General features: G+C 42.7%; 2 protein-coding genes across 5 annotated transcripts; one reads left to right on the forward strand and one right to left on the reverse strand.

Moving 5' to 3' along the window:
- Window positions 1–118: 118 nt before the first annotated feature.
- Window positions 119–5,562, forward strand: slc46a1 (solute carrier family 46 member 1). 2 transcript variants are annotated; one of them, XM_005720784.1, is made up of 6 exons: window positions 119–622; window positions 2,123–2,514; window positions 2,612–3,090; window positions 4,005–4,088; window positions 4,312–4,468; window positions 4,567–5,562. In XM_005720784.1, the coding sequence occupies exons 1-6, from the start codon at window positions 314–316 to the stop codon at window positions 4,619–4,621; spliced, it is 1,476 nt and encodes a 491-aa protein (XP_005720841.1). In that variant the 5' UTR covers window positions 119–313; the 3' UTR covers window positions 4,622–5,562. The 2 variants fall into 2 exon arrangements, with proteins under 2 accessions (XP_005720841.1, XP_005720842.1); XM_005720785.1 differs by lacking the exon at window positions 4,005–4,088.
- Window positions 5,563–6,345: 783 nt separating this feature from the next.
- On the reverse strand, window positions 6,346–17,079 carry sarm1 (sterile alpha and TIR motif containing 1). 3 transcript variants are annotated; one of them, XM_005720786.1, is made up of 9 exons: window positions 17,025–17,079; window positions 14,334–14,918; window positions 11,098–11,716; window positions 9,448–9,660; window positions 8,869–8,960; window positions 8,460–8,786; window positions 8,170–8,359; window positions 7,356–7,477; window positions 6,346–7,094 (listed from the first exon to the last, which is right to left on the reverse strand). In XM_005720786.1, the coding sequence occupies exons 2-9, from the start codon at window positions 14,795–14,797 to the stop codon at window positions 6,986–6,988; spliced, it is 2,136 nt and encodes a 711-aa protein (XP_005720843.1). In that variant the 5' UTR covers window positions 14,798–14,918; window positions 17,025–17,079; the 3' UTR covers window positions 6,346–6,985. The 3 variants fall into 3 exon arrangements, with proteins under 3 accessions (XP_005720843.1, XP_005720844.1, XP_005720845.1); XM_005720787.1 differs by lacking the exon at window positions 17,025–17,079 and adding an exon at window positions 15,338–15,491; XM_005720788.1 differs by lacking the exon at window positions 6,346–7,094 and adding an exon at window positions 7,127–7,179.
- Between the last annotated feature and the right edge of the window lie 675 nt (window positions 17,080–17,754).

Below are 17,754 nucleotides of genomic sequence, written 5' to 3' on the forward strand. Positions count from 1 at the left end.
GGGGGGGGTAAATTAATTATTTAAAGAAATAGTTCGTTAATTCATTTTGGCACTCGTGACCCACCGCAGTTATCATTTCGGAATGTAGTTCACCTCTTCGTCCAGCAGAGGCCGCAAAGCCCGCGCTTTTACGGTTCATGTTATTGTTTCATTGATTTTGGCTGAGCTGGCAGTAAAGTTACCTTCACTCTCACTCTCATTAGCGTAACCGTTGTTAGCCAGCCGCACACGCTCTCGTTTTCACTGTATACTCCGTTAACAGGCAGCTTAAACTAGTCAACACACTTAATGTTTACAGTTGAGTGGATCCAACATGGACGAGCAGGACACTGCGGCGATCCTACACGGAGATGTCCTCAGTGACACAGCGGAGGAACCACAGCTCGACGTAAACAAAGAGGAGCCTGGTGTACCGTCCACCGACGTCGTACGACCGCCTGTTACATGCTCGCTGCCGGTGTCTGTGGAGCCGGTGTTGTTCCTGTCCATGTTCTCCCTGGCCCTGCAGGCACCTCTGTCGACCCAGTACCTGTGGGACCGCATAAGCGAAGACCTCGGCTACAACGGCTCCAAGAGGTCGGAGTGCGGCAACAGCTCAGCGCCCCCCGACCCGCTTCAGAAGGTAGTCCGGTCACCCTGAAATGTACTGCTGCTGCTGTCCACGTCTTTTCTGCGTGGGAAAAGCATTTGAATTACCCTTTAATTTAAAAACCATGTATGCCGTTACAAATAAAGGCTTTTCAACGTGAGTTTAATACATTGTGAAGTATTTTTATAACAGGAAAAGCACAAAAACATCTTTCATTAATATTACGTTACATGTTTATAACCTTAAAAATTCAATGTATTTTAACCCTTTTCTTCAGGCTCTATAATGGCGGAAAACTTAAAGGGGTTGTAGACACTATAACACTGTTGATTGATTTTATTAATGAAGCCATGCATAAAACAATCTGCCCACCCCCAATAGGTTTAGACTAGTCCCAAGTAGCACCACAGCTAACAAGCACTAAAGAAGTAACCTGACAAAGACCACGGAGAAATGTGTGATTTAGTCCACAGAAGGACTGTGGTACCCTGTTTACCCTCATTTTTTTGCTACTTGGAATATTTATGCAGGCTTTAAAAAAAAACATTTATACTTAATATCTTGTATATAAAAAAGCTGAAAAACTTCTCACTTAATTTATTATATTTATTTAATTTCGCTGCACACCATGAGTCAGGGAAACACGGCATTTCAATCCTGTGTATACCCGGGACATTATGCAGAATGGACAATAAATCTGACTTTGACTCTCATCTCATATCATGACTCACTAATCCAATATTCTGTTGAACAGCCAGCAAACCTGCAGCATTATTTATTATTCATCACAAGTGAGACACAAAGTAATGCTAACATGCTAGATTTACAGTTAAACTAACTGGTTCAGTAGGAGAGGCCATCCCACTTTGTTGATTTCTTCAGGTTACATAGTTACCCTTAACAAACAACAAAATGAAAACACTTATTGAAGAAACTGCATGCAAAGCAATCCTAAAATAAGCCATTCCTGTATCATATTTTTTTTACCTGTTCTAACAAGTAAAGCACGCTCATATAGTTATTATAAGCATCACCAAAAGGGCCATTTTTTATCACGCAAGCCCTTTAAAGATATGCAAGACCTCCTGTCAAGTGCTTACAATTTGGAGAAAACAAAAGCAATGCACAAACTAATACACACATAAAGACATGCAGATGTGTTTTAAAGGCTTTTTTTTTCTAAGTAAATTGATCATCAGCACCTGAATAGCTGCATGTGTAGTCATTTAAGGAAAAAAGGAGTCGTAAGCCTTGAACCTACAAGCAGTTCAACAATGAGGAACAGCAGTCACATGCTGAAAATGGGAAAAAGGAATACAATCTACACGCTCTGCTAAAAAAGGTGAAGCAAAACTAGTGTTTGGGCAGATCAGACGCAATGATGTATGGGTCTAATTACGCTGGTGCACAGACAGAGTTACACCTGGGATGCAGCTAAGAAACAAAAAGTAGAAACACAGCATCTATTAAAAAATCTTCTCCACCTCTTCGCTGATCACTGAGATTGATTGTTGTTAAATGTGTCTTTTTCAGGAGGTGGAAACCTTGACAGCACACTGGAACCTGTACATCAGTCTGGGGGGCTTTTCTGTCGGGCTCTTGGTTGTGCCTCTCCTGGGCTCTTGGAGTGACCTCGCTGGTCGCAGACGAGTCCTCATCCTCCCTAACCTTGGCCTGGCCCTGCAGACGATCGTGTACCTTGTGGTGATGTATCTCAAGCTGCCCGTGGTCTACTTTCTAGTGGGACGGCTGCTTAGCGGCCTGTCGGGTGATTTTAATGCCGTCCTGGCAGGCTGCTTTGCCTATGTGGCAGATATCAGTGACAGGCGCTCTCGCACCTTCAGGGTGGCAATCCTAGAGGCGTGTCTGGGCCTGTCAGGGATGCTAGCCAGCATCATTGGAGGACAGTGGCGGCGGGCTCAAGGGTAAGGAATGTGTGTTAAAAGGTTTGTTCACACTGCTCTAATATATATCTAAATCAACCATATAAGCTTTACCTCTCTATTTCTGTGCTTTGTTTAGTTACATCAACCCGTTCTGGCTCGTGCTGGCCACCAACTTGGTGTCAGCTCTGTATGCCTTCCTCTTTGTCCGTGAGTCTGTGGTGCCAGACCCGAGTGCTAAGCTCCTCACTACTCGACACCATAAAGCTGTCTGGCACCTCTACTCATCAGGAGGCAGCAGCAGTGAGGCTGGAGGACAATTTCACAGATGCAAGCTGTGGCTTTACACGCTGTGCTTCTTTCTGGTGGTGACTGTTCACTTTGGCTCCAGAGAACTGTACGTGTTGTACGAGCTGAGCTCGCCTCTGTGCTGGGGCCCAGACTTTATTGGCTACGGATCAGCAGCTCACCACCTGGGCTACCTGAGCAGTCTGGCGGGGATAAAGATCATGCAGCGCTGCATGGAGGACTCCTGGGTGGCTCTTGTGGGTCTTGCCTCCAACATTGTTGGTCTGGTGGTCTTTTCTGTGGCTAACAGCACTCAGCTCATGTTTACAGGTGAGAGGTGTCGGAGCACATTCATAACCTCCAGATGCTTTATAAACCGATTGTAAAAAGTCAATCTGAATGTACTATGTGAGGAAAAATGTGAGGTAGGATAAATTAAGTGAAGATGACTTTTACTATTGTAGTACTTTACCATGATTAGGTGTTTTCTCTCTTCTATTATGTGTAATGGAATGCGGCCTCTGCCCAAGAAAAAGTCTTGTCTGTGCTAAGACTTACAATATATATTGGTGTCAATTTAATTTGGAGTTAAATGTCACTGCAGCATGGTGGCACAGTGGTTAGCACTGTTGCTTCACAGCAAGAAGTTCAACTTGGCTACCTGGCCGGGAGCTTTCTGTGTGGAGTTTGCAGTTTGCATGTTCTCCCCGTGTCTGTATGGGTACTCTCCGGTGCTCTGGCTTCCTCCCACAGTCCAAAGACATGCAGTTGGGTTAATTGGTGAATCTAAATTGCCCATAGGTGTGAATGGCTGTCTATCTCCCTATCTTAGGCTGGGAACCTGTCCAGGGTGCACCCTGCATGTCGCCCTATGTTAGTTGGGATAAGCTCCAGCCTCCCTTTAGACCTTTTCAAGGATAAGTGAATGGATGAATGTCTGCTTGTTACTTTGATTATCTTCCTGTATTTGTGCTTTTCAAATCCTTTTACCCTATGTTATTGTTATTTTTAAAGCAAATTTTAAACATAATGACATGTCAGTGAACAAAAGGCCACTGATTGTAGCCTTGTACTCAGGGTTGTCAGCCCTGAGTACAAGGCTACAATAAACTGTCTCTGATTGTAACCTCTAGAAATAATTAACACAGTTTATTCACCCGCTCTGGATTATTTCATGGATATTAAACAATTACACGCATATAAACGTAAAAATCTGTTTTGGTTTTGGGTTTTTTTGTCCCCAGGTTATGGTCTGTGTTTGCTCTTCATGACATCGACACCTGTGCTGAGGTCCAAGCTGTCCAAGTTGGTGGAGCCGTCAGAGCAGGGTCAGCCCGTGATCGTGTACAAGTGTTACACATTTAAAACCAAAGTTGTGCGGATTGTGTGAGAGAGAGAGCTCAGTGTGTCAGCTGTGCAGTGGTGGAGCCAGTGAACTAATTAGATCAGCAGCACAGTTGAAGCACATGTTCCCTTGTCACGCGGGACAGCTTGTGCTCTGCAGGTTGTATGTGTAATTGTGTTACTGGGTGTGTGTGTGCTTTTTCTTAGGTGCCCTGTTTGCATCTGTTGCCTGTGTGGAGAGCTTGTGTTATCTGGTGGGCAGTGGCGTTTTCAACTCCCTCTACCCAGCAACCCTGCACTTCATGAAGGGATTCCCTTTCCTCCTTGCTGCTATCATCCTCTTCATCCCAGCTGGAATAATAGGGTGAGTCTGTTCATGCCTGTGTGACTGGCTTTAGTCTTATGGGCTGTAAACAACCAGACAAATGTCATTACTGACCATCTTCATGTCTGTATTTCTAGGACTCTGCAGTGTTTGGAACAAAGGAGAGACCAGAGAGATGCCACAGTGTCCTGACCTGCAGAGAGGTGGAGGGCAGGATCACAAAAGAGAGTGCAGGTTCATCCTGGTGTTAGTCTGAAAGGTGAGCAGAGGCATCCGTCATGTCTGCAGTTTTATTCGCTCACCCAGGGATGGGATATTTCCATCTTGTTACACCAGAAAGAATAAGTAAGCGATGAAGAAACGACATCCTGACTGACAGTTCTGCCAAACCCAAAAATGTGTCTTTATAATTAAAACTTGATGTAATTTTTTAATATCATGAGCTATTGTAGAGCACCGGAGATCATGACACTGCAGTGTCGTCACAGATTCTATGTAACTCGTCAACAAAAACAAAGAAGTTATTTTGTAAATTGCTGCTTTCTGATTTTGTCCAAGTGCTCACTAATACAAATATCTGATCAGCTGATCACATGGCAGCACCTCGTGCATAATAAGTGGAACCTTGAAGCGGATGTGCTACAGCAGCAGAAGACCACACACACTCCTGTTAACTAACTCCTGTTAGTTAAAACTGTGAATGTATGTAATTGTTGTATATCTCCAGGTGTCACTGATTTAAGCCATACGTAGAATCAATCAGGAATGTTTTCCATTGTATGAATGTTAATCATTTTCATCTAAATGGCTGCTTCTGCATTACACGCTGATCTGTGAAGTAATGCAGAAGCCGTGCACACAGTGTCACGTCCTAGTTGCACAATGAAGGAACAGGAGCTGTCGAATCAGCTTTAAATGCACAAAGGGAAGTTACTTGGCTGAGTGAAGTTTCCACTGACCTACCATTAACTGATTAGCAAGATTCGCGTGATCATGTGACCAAAGCCATCCTTAGAAAACATACAGTGTGCTACAACTGTCTGAGAAACCTGTCTGTTCTTCTATAATTTCCAATATTTAGCAATCTGAATACATTTTAGAGTACATTTTTTAAAGTGATAAAATAAGTGATGTTTGTGTTTTAACTTTTAACATTTTATGTTTTTTCTAAAATTACAAAATGCGATTAAATTATGGTTTTGCACTTCCAGTTCTGTCAACAGAGTGATCTGTTATAATATAAAGTGTGATAATTTAATCATTTCAAACCCCAAAAATCTTGTTAATCGAGTTACACAATTTTATTTAATAAACTTGATTAACACATCTGGATGACTGCTTTTGTTGGTTTTTACAGGTGTACATTTATGCTTCATGAATACAGGACAGGTGTGTCAGATTGCTGTATTTAATTATTTATTTATTTTCTGAACAAGGATACACTTTGGGGCAGTACAGTGGTGTGGTGGTTAGCACTGTTGCCTCACAGCAAGATTGTCCTGGGTTTGAATCCACCGGCTGTTTGGGGCCTCTCTGTTCTCCAATGTCTGTGGGGATTCCCTCCAGGTACTACAGCTTCCTCCCACAGTCCAAAGGCACGCATGGGGTTAGGTTAACGGGTCATTCTAAACTGGCTGTAGGTGTGATCATCTGTCTCTGTGTGCCAGACCTGCGATAGCCTGGCCACCTGTCCAGGGTGTACCTCTCACCCTGTGACAGCTGGGTGAAACAGCCCACCCACTCCCAAAACCCTGACTGGATAAGCAGAAGATGGATGGATGATACATTTTCAGTTCAAAAGCAGACATATAACTATTGGACAGACTGTGGTGAAGTAAGTCTTATGTCAGCAGTAAGAATGGATTACACAGTGTGGTAATTCACAATTACACCGTAAAACAGAACAGATATTGAGGTAATTTTTACCCACTTTTATTACAGAACAGTATGTTTAACGCTACATGGAGTTATTCCCTCTACACATATTTCACTTGTTTATGGTTAAATTTGGGGCTTAGATTAAACTCACAGTAGTCACTCATCCTAAACAAATCAGCAAGTCTGCCGAGGAAGATTTCTTCTATCACAACACAAACATGAAAACGGGAGAAATGTTGGTAAAGTCAGAGACCTGCTTTGGTCCATTTGATGTACACAGGTTAAAAAAAACGACGACTGCATATAGAGGAGCTTTGATGAACACTGATGTGTTAGCAGTGATAATGTTGCTGGGTGTCCATGTCAGCTGGTCTATCACAGTTATTTTCCTGAGATACAGAAGGCGCTTACTGTACCTGATTACACATATACAGCACTGACTAACATTAAAGGCTTAGAGTTTTTATATACAATCCCCTTATCAGTTCTATTTATTGTTAATAATTAAGTGTGTGCATATCAGGTATTCCAGTCAGCAAGTAATCTAAACATCTGGATTAATTTCACATGCATTAGGTCAGAGCAGGGAAAGCTGCCAGACTATTCACTGTAGGTTATGTGGAATTTTGGCATCATGGATAGTTATTATAGCTGAAATCGGACTGTGTTTATCTCAGTTTATTTCTTCTGCTCTTTGGAGCCGTCTGAGCGGTCGACTTGGTCTTGGGGTCCTTTCAGAAAGCGCAGGATCTTCTCGATCGTAGCCTCCTGATATTCGTGGGACCACCTATGTCAACAGACGTCAGCGGGCATTAGATGATGTCGATTCAGGGAAAACAGTTCCCTCTAATTGGAATTTTTACACATCTGCACTAAAGTGAATGAAATATTAATGAAAGAAATATGAGTGCTATTGGGAGATTGTAATAAATGCAGTACAAATGAAACAAACAGCTGTGGTTTAGACCTGGTGGGAAAACAGTTTCCCCGCACATCACAACAGGACTGTGTCCACTGTCCAATCGGAGCACAGTATGCAGGGACTCACTTGATGCCGTTGAAGTTGAGAATGGTTCTCATGTCTTCTGGCAGGGACATGGGGTCAGGCCATGCAAAGTTATCTGTGACAGGAACTATGTTCTTCTTACCAGCCAGGGCCGTGACTATCTCCTGCAAGATGAAACAAATGAATTGGAGATAATCTATCTGAATTTCACTCCCCAATGGCAGCAGCTTCCCTCATAAGGGTAAAACTGCCTACCACAAAACAAACACTGCTCAGGAACAGTGTGAGCAACACGGCAAAGAGCCCGACACAAGAATCATGCTTTCTCATAATAACATGCATCCTAACCATGTTATTATGAACCTCTATGTACGCTTGGTTAACCTCTAACCAAGGATAGGATGTCCTAGAGCAAGTCCAACCCCACAAATCACAGGGAGCAGACACCACAGGACCCCTCCAAGGGTCCCATGTCCTGTTGAATTACGGTATTTAATGGCATAATATTAGGCAGAGCGGGATTTCCGTTAATTCAGTTTTTAGTCATGATATTTTATTAAAACCAGCCATCATGAATTTAAGTGGGTGTAAATGGAACTATAAACCTATTCATGAGTTTTAAGAGAGTTGTGTTCCACTGAAAATACAAAAACACTCCAAAAATGACTCCACAGAACAAACTTTAAATGCAAGCTCACAAATCTGATCTGATGTAATCCAATTGCCTCATGAACAGAACTACTGTGGAACATCTCGAGAAGAGTTCGAGGTGCAGTGATCTGACATTTTTCAGCAGAAATTAGACATAATTAGCCCTGACATTTCAACCATCGTGTGCAGGAAATGGAAAACTGACCTTATGCACCCAGTCCTTCATGGCTGTGTCTCCCATACACTTGTCGAGTGCACTGGCAGACAGGACCAGGATGAAGTTACGTGCTCTCTGCACACTCTGAATGAGTTTGTCCTCAAATTTACCGGCCTCCAGCTTCTCCACATCTATGAAGACGCTGTATCCTCGAACCTGCAGGTGCACCTTCAATAGGCTGGGAGCAAAACAAGATGAGCAGGATTTAATTTTAACCTTATCTGATCTCACTCTTCATCCTAAATGACCTTCTGCACAAAATCTCCTCCAGTTCTAACCTGGCCAGCTGGGAGCCCGTGGTTCGTCTGTAGCTGATGAAGACGTCAGGCCCTGAAGGCTGTGCATCGGTGTGGCTCAGTTTTAAGGGCCCGCGGCTGGCAGACAGTATCTTTGCTCTGTGGACGCCATTCTCAATGTGGCAGTCGTGCTGGAGCTGCTTATCGGTCAGGCTCTGGATGTTGTGACGGTCCACGCCTGACTGGACTAGGCCGTAGGTGTACTGACGAAAACGGGGGTCCACCTCGCTTAACCAGTCGGCCATGTTGTTGGGGTCACATGTGGAGTAATTGGCGTAAGTCTTCAGCACACGCAAGTCTCTCAAAAACCTGGATGATCAGACAAATTAGAGGGTTGTTGTTTTTTTTTCAAGACAAATAAACGCGGGTTCAAATATTATTCACCACTTGCCTCTTGCGAGTAAGGTTGGTAGTCATGCTCAAATCACAGCTCAAATCTTCATCTGTGATGTTCAGAAGGAGGTCTCCATCCACCTGGAGTTCCTACGTAATAACATCACCAAACACATCAGGCCAGTTTAGTCTGATTTTATTTATAAAGCATGTTTACAACAACAAAGTCGGCCAGCACAAGGTACATGAAAATGAGGGTTACACAACATAATAAAAGATACACCACACGCACACACCATTGCCCACACACATCAATAAGTATATCTGAAGAATCATAAATATACTAGAGGCAATAAAGTACCTAAATACCTACAATTTTCACTCTAGGATAAAAGCCAAGGAATGAAAATGAGTTTTAAGCCTTACTTTAAAAATGTACAAGGTGGGGGGCAGTCTAATTGGCAGTCCAATGATATTCTTCGGTGCAAAAGGCAAAACTGACCCTAAAACCTTTCTCTCCACTAAACCACTCCTAAGACCCAAACCACATCCATGTCAGTGCAGCTGTTAAACTGAGCTGTGAGATGAACGTGTGGATAGATATTTCATCTTTCTGTAGGAATAATGTGTCGCTCACCTGAAAACGATCACAGCAAGCGCTGAAGCCGATCTGCTGCAGCCACGTCTGCACCTCACAGGTTTTCCAGTTGGGCACGCTTGACAGGATTCGTTTCGGTACTTCCTCTCCCATCATGCTCAGCGCCCGCTTAGCGAGGGCACAGACTGTGGCATTGCTGGAGTACATGACGATTCTTTTGAGGCTCTGCACAGCACCAATCTCTTGAAATATCTGAAAAGGAAAGAGAAATTGGGGATCAGCCACAATATATTTCAATTTTAAGTGAAATAGCCACCTGCCACAACAACAAGGCTTAAAAGGATCAGTCAACGCTAAAACATACATCTCTTCATAAAATAAAGGCAAATAATTAACGTGAGAATTTTCTCAAATTTTACTTTCCAATTAAGGTGAGGTTGTTTTGAACTGTTATCCAACTTATACCTGTCGAGTCATGCTAAATACAAGGAGTCATGCTTTTCTTAAGTACTGCTAAATGGTGATTTCAATCAGTAATGTTTCTTAACAACATTAAAATTGCATAAGACCCTGAAGCACACTGAATTTGTTTGCAGGTTTTGCCTCTGTAGGAGGAAGATGAGGCTACTCTTGTCCAGGCTGAACTGAAGAAGCAGCAGAGCCCTTCTTGTGGAAAAACCTGAACTGCTTTCTCTGTTTTTTCAGGCACACTTCCTGCAGATCTTTGTTCTGTTTTATGAGGTCTGTCTTCTCTCTGAAAAGTTCTTCATGCTGCACTTGCACCTTCTTACACCTTCTCTCCAGTTCTTCTAAGGTTTCCTGCTTTTCTTCACGTTTTTCTCGCAGTTCTTTGTTTTCCTCTTCCACGTCCTTTTTTGTTCTTCTTTTTTTAATGGATTGTTTGTAAGGCCTCATGTCTCTGCTGTAGTTCTTGAAGTAAAGACTTCATGTCTTTCTGAGATTTGTCCTCCTCAAACATTACACGCAAATCTTCATTGTTTTTCTCCGATACTTGAAGCTTGCACACGATTTGTTGGTATACTGCTTCCTTTTGTTCCTTCTCGTTCAGCAATGGTGCATTTCTTCTCAGTGCTTTGTCTATCTTTCTCTGTGGCTTGGAGCTTGGATTGCATCTCTTCATGTGCTGCTTCCATAAAAGCTCCTTCTGCTCCTTCTCAGAACTTCGTCGAACATCACTTGCAGGCCTTCATTTTTTCTCCATGTCTTGGAACTTGCATTTTCTCTGCTCTTCATTTTCTTTCAACATTTCTGTAATTTGTTGCATTTTTCCTCTTTCATTTGTTTAATCCTGATCTTCAGGTCTTGTTTCTTCTTGCATAAATGTTCTAAAGCTTTTCTGAGGGCTATAAATACACCCAGGTGAGCAGTGCTGGGATCTTCCCTTTGGCTTGAGTGGAGCTGTGTCTGAGACATTTTGGGACCTTGATACAATAACTCTGTAGAGGATTTAGATGTTAGTAATATTTGTTAAGTAATGTTTTAATGAATATGTTGAATTGTTAATTTATTTTTATTAATTTATAATCAGTTTTGATTCAAATATCTATAAAATCCATGCACTTCATTAATCTAAAAAATAAATACTATGTGTCAGCCACTGGAAGTATTATTTATTATTTTATGCATCTGATGCCTTTCCAACTCATTAAATAAAAGAGACAGTTTTACCTTTGTGTTGCGCTGACGGGACTTGATGCTGGCCTCAACACACAGGTAAAAGGCTGCAATGCACTTTCCCTCCACTCTCGTGCCATCCAGTAACGGCAAAAGTTGCTGCAGGTCAGATGCGGTCCTTCCCTGCATGCTGTCTGCACTGTCCAGTAAACTGCGGGCAAAGTCCTCTGGATCCAGAGATGCGATGAACGGCTCCACTAGCTCCAAGGTCCCTGATTTCACCACCTCTTTCTCAATTTCTCTGTTTGCAGCTAACACAGTTACAGCCAAACAGGCATAGAAACGAATGAGTTCATCCTCTTTGGAAAAGGCCAGTGGGAAGAGCCACTCAGCTGCCCGTTTCTCGATCATCCAGCGCTGGCAGCAGTGGCCTCCATACATCGCACAGTTAGCCAGTGCCACGGCACAGTGACGCAGAACAGTGGGGTCCGTACCTCGGCACCAGAAGAGGAGGGTGTCCAGGGCGCCGTTGGTGATGAGGTGGATAGACGTCTCCTCGGTGTGTTTGAACATGTGCTCGAGGATGCCCGAGACGCTCCGAGCCAACTGAGCATCTTCCTGCTGACGAGTCAGGTTGAGGATGACCCCCAGACCTATGCGAGCCACGTAATCCCTGTAGACACATTTGGAAGATGGTAACAAACACTAAATACAGACTTCATACAGTCTGGGAGACTGAGTGACAGCACTTCAGCAGCCAAGAAATTGAAGTTCATACCCACCATCCCACATTCTTTATCACTAATTAACAGAAAAATTGATCAGAGTTTATTTACACAGCTAACACCCATATTTGACAACTGTTAGAATTTATATTATGGCATGAACCAATCGGTTAACTAAAGAGAAACGACAGTCTCTCATTGTTTAAAGAACTGAATGTCAGCCAGTCTGCAAAATTGCTAAAATTTTGAATGTGTCCCAAAGTACAGTCACAAAAACCATCAAGCACTACAACGAAACTGGCTCACATGAAGGAAAGGAAGAACAAGAGTCACCTTTGCTGCTGAGGATAAATTCATCATCATCGCCAGCCTCAAAAAGTTAACAGCACCTCAGATTAGAGTCCAAATAAATTCCACACAGAGTTCCAGTAGCAGACACATCTCTACATCAACTGTTCCGCCACAAATCAGGCCTTTTCGATCAAATAGCTGCTAAGAAACCACTACTAAGGAAAGCAACAAGCAGAAGAGATTTGTTTGAGGCAAGAAACACAATGAATGGACAATAGACCAGTGGAAATCTGTGCTTTGATATGATGAGTCCAAATTTTGAGATTTTTGGTTCCACCTGCCATGTCTTTGTGCGGCACAGAAAAGGTGAACAGATGGTTTCTACATGCGTGGTTCAAACCATGGAGCAAGGAGGAGGAGGTGTGATGGCGTGGGGGTGCTTTGCTGGTGACACTGTTGGGGATTCGAACCAGCATGGCTTCCACAGCATCCTGTAGTGACATGCCATTCAATCCGGTTTGCATTTAGTTGGACCAATGACCTCAAACACACCTCCAAGCTGTGTAAGGGCTATTTGACCAAGAAGGAGAGTGATGGCCTGGCCTCCACAGTCACCTGACCTAAACCCAATCGAGATGGTTTGGGATGAGATGGACTAGCAAAAGGGATGAGACAGAAGGCGAAAGTGCCAACAAATCCTCCGCATCTCTGGGAACTCCTTCACAACTGTTGGAAAATCATTTCAGGTGACTACCTCATGAAGCTCATCAATAGAGTGCCAAGAGTGTGCAAAGCAGTAATCAAAGCAAAGGGTGGCTATTTTGAAGAATCTAGACTATAAAGCATGCTTTCAGTTACTTTACACTTTTTTGTTTACTACATAATTCCATATGTGTTCATTCAATCATTGTTTTGATTCCTTCAGTGAGAATCTGCAATGTAAATAGTCATGAAAACAAAGAAAAAACAATAAAATGAGAAGTTGTGTCCGAACTTTTGACTGGTAGTGTACGTCAGTGTGAATTCAGTCTATTATAGCTTTTGACGTCTGTTTAAGTAAAATTTGTTGTTTCAAACTACAACATTACATGTTATTTCTGTGACAGGTGTACATAAGAAACGCTGCATGGTTTTAAAAGTATTCAGCAGACAGATCTCAGTACATGCAGGTAGAAGGGAATCACTTACAACTTGGTTAATGCAACTAAAAGTGTGCCCTGGGGTTCAGTTAAAAGAACCCTTTCACTGTAATGATGATAACAAGGTGGATGGACTGCTCTGCACATACACCGACCCAGCCTCTCCCTCAGCTGCAATCAGCTGCTAGTACATTACAGCACAACATGTTTGAAATCCTGACGACACCGAACTGATGATCTTCTCAAATGCAAACTCAAAACCACTGAACCGTATCACTGCAGTCCTGGGCTGTGACTCAGTATCTCAGTATAAGTGCTTAAGAATTATAATAGATGACTCACTCTCTTTTACACCTCACTTTCAGCAGCTGTCTGTATTTTGAGGCAACAAAGAGACTTGTTGCTCCCCCGTCATATCAGAGTTGTTATATGCATTTGTATAATGCCTGCAAGGAAGTTCCTTCAACTAAAACTTCATACGATTCCAGGTGAATATAACTGATCAGTTACTTCAGGCTGTAGAAACAGAGCAGAGGTGTCTGGCACAGCTTCATCTACCTTCGAACTGCATGGAGACGCGCCAGCAACACTTGTACTATAAAAATGAACTTTATCGCTTGACTGACGCGTTTCGGCTTGTAGTCTTCATCTGGATCTGGAGAGTAATCATCTGGATCGTGGATGCTAAGCAGTAAAGTTGTTCTTTATGCTACAAGTGTTGAGCTTCACCCTCTTCATGCTGCAAATATTTGACCACCCCTGTGTTCTGGCCCCAGACGCTGACGTTTAAATTGATGACTTGGAAATGTACTACACTTATTTTGTGTATTTTTGCTGAGCACTCATTTCTGAAACTGTACTGCTGCCAGTCTTGGCCAGCTTGCTTGTGGAAAGGAGAGTAATAATCTCAAGAGTCACATTAACCCCACTAAATAAAGGTTCAGTAAATAAAGATCACATTTTATAATCATTTACTAAGTGATTACTAGAATACTCAGACAAATATGGAGACACACAAACACAAATACTGCACTACCCGCAGCAGTGTTTAAACTTTATGTCTAAGTACAAGAACAGACTGCAATGTAGTACAGTCTTCTGCGGTCCTGCACCGCATCACACCGTTACACCATACCTGTTCTCTGAGATCAGTATCTGCTCCAGCAGTTTTGCAGACTCGTAAGTTATCTCCACAGCAGGCAACTGCTGGAGCTGAAGCAGCAGCTCCAGGCCTCCATGCAGCCGGATCCTGTTGCAGATCTCCTCGGCCACTTGACGACCCACGGTAGGTAAAACCCAGGCCTCCTCCACCAGCTGGAAGATCTCCGCGATAGCTCTGCGGGTCTCATCTGAATTCGATGTTTCCCTGGATGACTTCAGCCTACTGATGGCGGAGCGCAGGGCGGGAAGTGACGTGTCCAAAACCGCCTGGACGTCGGCATTGATCCCTGGAGAGATGGCCCTGGGGTCGCATGCGGAGCCGCTCCTCCCTCTCTGCAGCCGGCTGACGTAATCCGGGACTGTGAGCCGGTCAGAGCTGAACATGATGTAGAAATGTCGGTAGAGCCTCCACAAGAAGAGCGTCAGGGAGAAAAGCATCTACCGGCACAAACAATGTGATCGATCTGGATGCGCACTGCTAGAAGCAGCACTGCTGTGTTCACTTAAGGCCTGTGATCCGTGTTCAGCCTACTGGCCGCCCTGTAAACAAAGCCAACTCCTGCAGAAAAAGCAAGGCCTCGGTTATTAATCAAAAGTGACAGCTTTCACCAAATCGCACATCACCTCTCTCTGGGTGTCATACGCGCCAGTAAGCCATTAAAGACGTCTGAGCAGATCAGCGGGTATTTACGCTTCACAGTTGCTGCTTTGTCTCTCAGTAGATGTGTTAGTGGGCACAATTTGTAGAAGTGTCCTCAAAGCGCACAAGACCTCGAACCGAAACGCTGGGAAGCACGGCCTGCTCGTTTTGCTAAGAAGAATAACAATAAACTATTGTTGTCTGTATTCTCACTCGCATTCATTCACTGAGGCTTGGCTAACAAAGAAGACTTTTAGTTCTCATAGTTTCCCTTCCAACGCATCCAGCGCGCTGCCGCGGATTGTTTTCTCCAAAAATATCAAAAGTAACGCTCGTACCCTGCGGAAGTTCCTCGCCTGACATCCTTTGGTCAGCATCCGCAGGCTGCCTGCATCTTCAAGGCTTCGCACCGCCCACCGGCGCCGGATATGTTATCAGTGATGTACAGTGAAAGAGGCAGCACCGCTCCTCATCATCTCTCAACTCCCTGCATCACAGCCGGTCAGAGCATGCGTATAGTGGCAAGGGCGTTTGTAAACACTGCAGGCCCTCTGTAGATATGGAGGGCCAGGAGTGGCGAAATGAATGAATTAAATACGCCGTTAAATAATTAATTAAATATGTCGATAATTAATTGAAATTTGAAGTAATTAATTAAAGAAATATTTAAATAATTAATAAAATGCCCATTCATTTCATTTAAAACATTAAATACATACTTTTTATTTATTTCAAATTTTATTTAATTAATGACACATTAATTAACAATTGCTTAATTGTATATTTGATTAATTAATTTTTGACAAATTTGATGAATTATTTATTTATTTCTTATTTTAATTAATTATTGAACCGTTTAATTAATTACTTAATGATGTATTTATTTAATTCATTTTGGCAGTCCTGACCCTGTGGCTGTCTTGATGAATTCGTTTTACCTGTCAGCCTCACCCATCAAACTCAGGGGGCGGGGTTAACGCTGTTCAAGTCAAAGCCATTGCTTTGGCCTGGTGGCCATTCTTTTGGGCAGTTCTCCACACCAACAACCAGCATGTGGAAACTAACTAAACTGTACTTTGAAATACCCTGTTTTTGTCTCACCAAATGCACTGTTATTTATTTTTTTTAGCCGAGAATGTAGTGGTTTAATCTTCAGATATCTGGTCGGTTTGTCAAGATAGAGCCTATTTGCAAAAGTTCTTCGATGATTTCGGAGATGTCTGCCCAGCCCAGACTCACAGCAAAGCATGTGATAGACCTGTTCCCCTCATAAGCGCTTGAGCTGTTAAACCACCGACAAAGCTCAGGTACTGGTACACAACTGTTATAACCCAGAGTTTCCCAGCTCACATGAAAGTGTTGGCATCAAACTAACCTAACGGTCATCTATGAATCCAATTCACAGGTCATATCAATATTCTTTTACAGAAAATTATCCTCATTACTATCAACTATTCCAGAGACTCGAAAATCTAAAGCATAAAGAATATAAAAATATACCAGTCTGGGGCAACACTGTTGTAAAAGAGATGAAGGCTTCAATTTGTCGCAGATCAGATTCATGATGTGTGTTCTGTGGTATCTGCATTTCCATCAGCGTAAGACTTGTTAATTAAGACTGCTAATTAGCATCAGATTAGAATCAAGTATAATAACATTTATAGGCTACATTTAATAAATCACCAAATTAATACCTGTATGCTCCCGTGACAATGCCAGGCACCATGCTAATTTACAACACATTCCTCCATCATTCCCCCGTTTAAAACACTTAAATCGTGCTGTAAATAAAAGACTGAGTGAAAACGTGGCGCTTCCAGATGACTTTAAAAAGAAATGATCAATCGGTTTGAGTCTGTATTCTCTTAGCAGCAGACTTGCTGCTGTTTAAAGGTTTGAGAGTAAAGATTAGATATAAAAACAAACGTCAAACATAGACTCAGTCCACGTATACATTTGATATTAGGTCAGCAATTACAGTGTCTGTGTCCTGTTTTAAGATCTTATATGTAAAAGTTGTCTGACCTGCGTCGAGCCAGCCGCTCAGAGTCCGTGGTTACCATGGTTACTTGAATTAAACAGCCGGCACTGCGGTAACTAACCGGTGATATATGAGTGTTTATGTCTTTCATTGCAAAAAAACTGTCTGACTTGGTTAACTGATGTGTACTTGGATAAATTATAGTTTAGGAATATCATATAGATTATGGATATGGATAACGCCCACGTGGCCACCTGTGGCCTCGGACATTTGAATTCGTGTACACCACTATACTGAAATAAACAGCCTATTACTGAAATACACGTGCAATATAATAAACTGTGATATAAATGTGGAGGTGCTGTTAACATGTTTAGTTATAAAACACACCTCCTTGCCTTTAGTCTCATTCATGAGCATTATTAATTGTCTTCTAACATCCAGAAGTCTGTGACGTGTTTCATAGTTTCTAACAAGCTTTTGACAATTAAAGGTAATATTTCAGTTCAATTGAATTTTATTTATTTAGCACCGAATCTCAGCAACAGTATTGTAAGGTAAGGGCTACAATAATACAGAGACACCCAAACAATCAGACAACCCCTTATGAACAAGAACTTTGGTGACGGTGAGAAGGAAAAACTCCCTTTAAAGAGGAAGAAACCTCCGGCAGAACCAGGGTCAAGAAGGGGCAAACATCTGCCACGACCAGCTGGGGGTGAAGGGAGGAAGACAAAACAAAAGACACACTGTGGATGAGAGCCAGAGATTAAT

This window comes from Pundamilia nyererei, unplaced genomic scaffold (assembly GCF_000239375.1).
Source record: "Pundamilia nyererei isolate P.nyererei 1_Seehausen unplaced genomic scaffold, PunNye1.0 scaffold00003, whole genome shotgun sequence".
Lineage (NCBI taxonomy): Eukaryota > Metazoa > Chordata > Actinopteri > Cichliformes > Cichlidae > Pundamilia > Pundamilia nyererei.